The sequence below is a fragment of the Sphaerodactylus townsendi genome, unplaced genomic scaffold, assembly GCF_021028975.2.
Source record: "Sphaerodactylus townsendi isolate TG3544 unplaced genomic scaffold, MPM_Stown_v2.3 scaffold_713, whole genome shotgun sequence".
Lineage (NCBI taxonomy): Eukaryota > Metazoa > Chordata > Lepidosauria > Squamata > Sphaerodactylidae > Sphaerodactylus > Sphaerodactylus townsendi.
Window position 1 is genome coordinate 3905 of NW_025950928.1, and position 6778 is coordinate 10682.

Genomic DNA, 6778 nt, shown 5'->3' on the forward strand with positions numbered 1-6778 from the left:
GGTTTGAAAATTAAGTTCTGTTAAAATAAGAACCAATAGAGAAATGTGAGACTTTTTATTAATAATGATGCTGGAGATTCAATTTCATTTTGATGCTTAATGTCTAAGTGCTGTAAGTTTAGGGTTTAAAGGTTAATAATCAGTGCAGAAGAAACTGCAAGTCTCTGAAATAAGTACTTTATAATCTGGTGAATGTTTGTCTTTGTGTATGTTTTGGTTTTTGATTTTTTTTTAATTTAAAAAGTGTTACTAAAAAAACAAATAGACCCAGGAAGTTGTGGCCTTTGTCCTTCTTTACTCAGAATTGTAATATTGGAATGAAGAAAAGAACACTCTTACACAAAAAGAGAGAGTACTTTGAAATTTCATAAAACCTTAATGTTTTATATTAGCTGTAATGTCAATAATGATCAACCAAAAGCAGGCACCGTGAACAGTAGAAACTATTTCTCATGTTCTCCTTCACTACCTTTTTATGTAAATATTCGACCCAACTTATTAAATCCTCTTTTAGTAAACAAGAAGGAACGTCCGGACTCTCTTAAAGCACCTTGAACAATTGCGATCCCAAAATAACTGAAATTGTCACAATCATTTTTATATTATGCTATAAGACTGCACCCACATAAAGTCTTGGTTGGACTCCTTGTAGCTTTTATTTTTTACTTTGTTTCATTATTTTACCCTTTTTTTAGCCATGTTTCATTAAACTGAACATTTTATTTGGCCTTGATGTTTATTTAACTGAACCGGTCGTCTGCCTGTTATGCCAATAAAAAACTGTGATTGTGATAAAACAAATACTGTTAATGAGGAAAAATTGTCTTGCAAGTGGGAAAATAAGTATGAAAATGCTCTGATTTTAATTTCTGTTGAATTGGAAAGCCATTTTCCAAACTCTGAGAAAAAGTTGAAGAAATTAAAATGGAAGAGATGCCACTTCTTTGATTGGCTTTGCACGTTTTCGGAAGCAAGTCACATCATTAATGTACAAAAGTGAAAGGGAAGCTCATTGGCAGAGGTCAACCAACACTGCTTACCATCCATCTGAACAAGAAGCTCAGACTTGACTCTGCGGCTTGCTTCATGTTCCTCAGAGGTGCCTCTGCGGCTGAAGATAGAGTCTATTTCATCCATGAAAATGGTAGTTGGTGCATAAAATCTAGCCTTGAACAAGGACAACAAGTTACTTACACACAGGAAAAATGAATGAGATAAAACCACATTCCAGACCCTTAATGGCAGCAGGAGTCAGCGGTTCACCAAATATGACATGCCGCCTTGGGACAACCTCTTATCAGCACTATCTGCACATCTGTTTTCTAAACCGAGGACCTGTTTTAACAATCTTTTGTAGAACTTACCATGGCCTCTGATCTTAAAATGACATACGAAATTAAAAGACAAAACAGGGAGACGTGCCAGAAAATAGCACTTTATCAGTTCACCCCTCAAATCAGATAAACCAAAGAAAACAAAACCCAAGAGAAATGTAGGCAACAAATTTTGAGCTCACCATAACTGTGAGCACTCTGGTTTGAGGGGATGAGCCCTGCCTATGAAACTTCTGTGTTAAGAATGGGATGGCCCAGAAAGGGGTGGAGACTGAGAGAAGCAGAAGGCTACAGAACTTATGAAGTTGGAGGAAGCAGGCTGGGACCTTGATTGATTATTATAAGCTCTTAACATCTTGTTTAAGGGCTTTGTGTATGTAATTGGTGAGAATTCTTTCAGGGACCTTCATCACCTCAAATCCAGTATGCCAAGCCTCTGTACCCACTTGAAGGAAGAAATGGACTTAGCATTATTGAACTGTAACTGGAAGGACTTGAAATGAAACTTAAACTGGACCTTGAATTGTTATGTTAAGTTGTTTGATAAGTGTTATATCTTCAGGAAAAATAAACCATTTTGTTTAAAATTTAGTTGTTGCAAACTCCTTCCAAGTTCTGCCCCACAGAACCCATAAGCTGAGGTTACACCTAGTCATTGGCTGAGTTGCTGAAATGTTACCGTATATACTCGCACATAAGTCGACTTTTTCAGCACATTTTTTTGTGCTGAAAAAGCCCCCTTCAACTTATACGTGACTGAGGTGTATTTTGAAAACTATTTTAGGGTTTTTACTTTGTCGGCCGCCAGGGGGTGCAGTTTTTAGGCTAGCGGCACCAAAATTTCAGGCTATCGTCAGGTGACACTCCTGATGATACCAGCCAGGTTTGGTAAAGTTTGGTTCAGGGGGTCCAAAGTTATGGACCCCTAAAGGGGATGCCCCATCCCGCATTGTTTCCAATGGGAGCTAATAGTAGATGGGGTTACCTTTTGAGGGTCCATAACTTTGGCCCCCCTGAACCAACCTTCACCAAACCTGGGTGGTATCATCAGGGGGATCTCCTAAAGATATTTTGAAATGTTGGTACTGCTAACATAAACATTCCTCCCCTGACAGGCACCCTCAAATTTTCCCCAGATTCTCCCTTTAAATTACCGTCCCCCTCTGAGTGGATTTAAAGGGGGAATCAGGGCTTACCAGTAGCTGCTGCATTTCCCACCCTCGACTTATACGCGAGTCAATAAGTTTTCCCAGTTTTTGTGGTAAAATTAGGTGCCTCAACTTATATGCGGGTCAATCCTATTACTACACTTGCATATACGGTATGTATTAATTTAGTAGTGTTCAACTGCTGTTTTTTAAAATATATATATCTGCAAAGTTGGGTTGTTCTTTCCTTGCAGAGAAAGGTGTAAGTACAGTAGTGCAGTTTGGGTCAACTGTTTCACTATGTGACTGGGACATATATACTGAACGGATAAGTGAATGGCATGCAAGTAGAGTAGATACTTCTGTTAGAAACTGAAAGGTAAATAGAGATGGATCCACATACATTGTTTCTGCCAATTTCCCCTCTCCTACAGCACACCCCCATTTTGAATGCTATGCTGAGGGGCACAATGACCCCAAATGCTAAGTTCCATGTGGAAGACACAGTGGATGGCAGTGCACAAATCAGTGGAAACCAGCGACTCCTTCTTCTGAAAACTCAAGTGCTCTTAAGTTTTCTAAATGGTGCACTTAGATACAGGCCAATCATTTGAGAGCTTTACAATAATCCCAGAGCATGTTGAACCTAATTGGCTTCTGAGACAATTAGTTACAAGAGTTTTGATCTCTGCTTAGGAGGCAGAGCAGAAGTGAGACTTACCATTTCAAATAACAAGCGGACTAACTTTTCAGATTCACCTCGGTACTTAGAAGTCAGAGTAGAGGAAGAGACGTTGAAAAAGGTTGTCCCGCATTCTGTAGCAACAGCCTTAGCAAGCATGGTTTTACCAGTCCCTGGAGGACCAACCATCAGCACTCCCTAAAATTAAATGCAAACAACTGAATAAACAAAAGAAGCCCTCATACAAGCAATCCAGTCAAACCGAATCAAGTGTGGATTTTAACTGCCTGAAGCCGTTTGTGCTATATTCAAAGGTCTACGTGACTTCTGCTCAGACTTGGATGGCCCAGGTTAGCCTGACCTCATCTGATATCAGCAGCTAATCAGGGTCAGCCCTGGTTAGTACTTGGATGGGAATACAAGGCTCACTATGCAGAGAAAGGCAGTGGCAAACCACCTCTGTTAGTCTCAAGCCTTGAAAATCCCTGTTTCGGTATTAGGTACGCACCCCGCAGCCCTCCAGATGTTATGGACTACAATTCCCATCATCTCCTGCCAGCATGATGCTGGCATGGGAATGATGGGAACTGTAGTCCATAACAGGGGGCCGCAAGTTTGACACCTATGCACTGGGTTGCCAGGAGTCAGCTGCAACTTGATGGCATTTTACACACACACAAAAGTTGCATCTGCTTGATGAAGAAGGCACTCATTCATTCCGTGAGGACATAGGTAGCTGCTGATGGAAGGGCAGGGAACTGTTGTCACCTCTAGTGCTCCACTCTTGTACTTACTGCTGAAGGAATATTTAATCCGCTCTTTAAACCCCAAAGGGCAACCAGGAGAGTGACCACATGAAGCTGTGCTATACTGAATTAGACGATTGATTTAGCCAGGGAGATAACAATTCTGACTGGACTGGGTTCCATCAATTAAAGATGCTCGTTTGGTGAGAGTGGGGGCCCCCCGTTCCATAGCAGCCCCACAATTAGGGGAACAGGCTCTCTAGGGAGGCAGGTGGCACGCGGCCCCCCCCCCACTGACAATCTTCAGGAGGCAATTTGCTTTACTTAGGACTGCATTTTGAGTGATAGAGCTTTTATTATTGGCAACCCTAACTGGAGTTTTTAAACTGTGACTTCTGTGGGTTTCACATCAGGCATTATTATACTGCAAGTGTGTGGAGCTAACAAGGAAGTTAACAAATGTGACAGGCAGGCAGGCAGGCAGGCAGGCAGGCAGACAGACAGACAGACAGACAGACCAACTGGTCCGCCCAGGCCAGTTTTGTTTTCACCTACTGGCAGCGGCTCACCAGCTTGTCTCCAGAGGTTTTTCACACCACCTATGACTGATCCTTTTAACTGGAAATGCCGGGCATCGAACCTGGGACCTTCTGCAGGCAAAGCAGACGCTCTACAACTGAGCCACAGTCCTTTCCCCAAGAGGCCAATATCTAAAGGCTGAACATTAAAACAAACCTTTGTATTTCGCAGAGCTACACAAGACAATGGCCTGGTCTATTATTCACTGCCCCACCTTCACTTCTTCCCTTCTCCTGAACCACCACTCAGCCTGGAACAATGGCTGAATCCCCACAGAGAAATTAAATATGGATACATCCAGGTTTCAAAAGAAACAGTACCTTTTCATCTCACATTCTCCCTTCCCACTCCACTGAAGAGCTCAATTTCTATCAAGGATTCAAGTAATGTGGATTCAAGTAACAGACAAGTTTATCCGCTTCCAGCCAGCTGTGTTCTTCCCTTTGTCTTGACTGGGGCCAGTCATGCTATTGAGACTTTTTTTTATTTTTTCGCGAGCAGCCACGTGGTGAAGTCACTATGTCATAACGTGGCGGCACTGGGCATTTTCATTAGCTATTGGGTCGGAGCGGGAACATTACTTCGTCCCGATTAAAAATTCATAATTCTTATTTTCACTTTAATGTTCCAACGTGGGTACATATGAACAATATTTGCTGAACGTCTGGACGTGTGCACGTTTGCACATCCACTCGTCCCCACATGTCCACGTGTCCTAGTTTCCACGTGGCTATGCCCAGCACAGCAAAAAAATAAAAAGGCTGCACATGACTACATGTCCACGTGTCCTAGTTTCCACGTGGCTACAGCCCACTGAACGCTGATTAGCTGGAAAGCCGTCGCACCACTCCCAACGGGGAGAAAACAAACGCACATTCGACTCCTGTCCCTCCCTTTCGGATCCAGGCTCGGCGTGTGTTTTTTGAAAAGGTTCACATCCATGCAGGTCCGTAATGAGGGGTGGAATTAGCAACAGAACCAGGATAAAGATGGATTCGGTACGTAAGCGGTGGGGAGCCCTTGCTCAAACTGCGGTTTTTGGCATGAATAGCACACAATTTATTGACGGTAGGGATTCCTACAATTTTCTGCTCCAAAAGTGTTTTCTCCTGTCTCATTATTCGCACCTAAAGAGCCTTGCTAGTTTTAAATCCATCTGCCACTTGCACACACTCTCTTTCCCAGCATCCAATCTGGGGCTCTGGGAAATTGGAATTATCAGGAGTTGGAAGAAGGACCCTTTGATAATGGCTGAATTCTTGATTATAACCCTGTTCAAGAACCACATATAGCTCTTGAAGCATACTGGTCAGCTCCGAGAAAGACTACAGCTGAGACTGTAAGAATCATACTCCCTTTGCAAAGCACAGGACTAGATTTAAAACCTTCCTTCCAGGAGCACATTTGCCATCTTATTTCCTCATCAAAGATTCTGCTGTTACTGCATTTCTTTCATTCCACTGCAAACATGAGATCGGATTACGTGCTAACAAGAGCTTTCTGAAGACACGCTGCATTTTCAGGGTAATCAAATTAGCTGAAATTAAAATTGTACGTCACGATGGACTTTATGCAATTAATATCTTGCAGAAAGTACCACTGCCATAAAACAACCAGTTAAAAGCTATCTGAACTGTAAATTAAGTTTTGCCTGTTTCAGAAACAGTGTTTCGGGGGCGGGGCGAGGGGGGGGAATTACATTGAAATAATGACATGGAGGCGACTTATAAAACCAAATCAACCGAAAATGCAATTATTCAAGAATTGTACTCTCCCTCAGTTCTTTGACATAATGGACTGACTGTGCCTACATTTTCCATTAACACTTGCTACCTCCGTAGCTATTTAAGGACTTTTTGGATGCAGACCCCAATGCACACGTACGGGTAATTAAATCACACTCGTTCACAGCCTTACTTCACAGCTGGCATTTAAATGGCAGTTTTAATTTTGCTAAAGTTCTCCCAAAAATTGAAGGTAAAAACCACAGAAGATAAATGGATTTGTCTTCTGCAAGCAGATTAAACTGCAGGGATGACATTCATCTAATAGCAGGCTCTGGCTTGCCAGAGCTTCTATCACAAAAAAAAAGGGGGGAAGGGGAAAAAACTCATTTGAGAGGCACACAGCACATTGCTGGTTTCGCTGAAACAGGCTGGCATGCTTATTCATCTGGAATTTGCCCACAGTGAGGCGTGAGAACAGTTTACATGGTGGCTAAGATGTCCAGTGTCATAAACCATTTTACTTTTAAATTAAAAATCCAAATGCGAACCTGTATCCCACTCC

At 42.2% G+C, this 6778-nt stretch overlaps 1 protein-coding gene across 1 annotated transcript; it reads right to left on the reverse strand.

Annotated features, from left to right (window-relative positions):
• Positions 1–1031: 1031 nt before the first annotated feature.
• On the reverse strand, positions 1032–3383 carry LOC125425534 (katanin p60 ATPase-containing subunit A-like 1; the record flags this gene model as incomplete). Its single annotated transcript, XM_048483122.1, has 2 exons — positions 3204–3383; positions 1032–1167 (listed from the first exon to the last, which is right to left on the reverse strand). Coding segments are annotated over exons 1-2 (286 nt in total), but the record flags the coding sequence as incomplete, so codon positions are not given.
• Positions 3384–6778: the final 3395 nt, after the last annotated feature.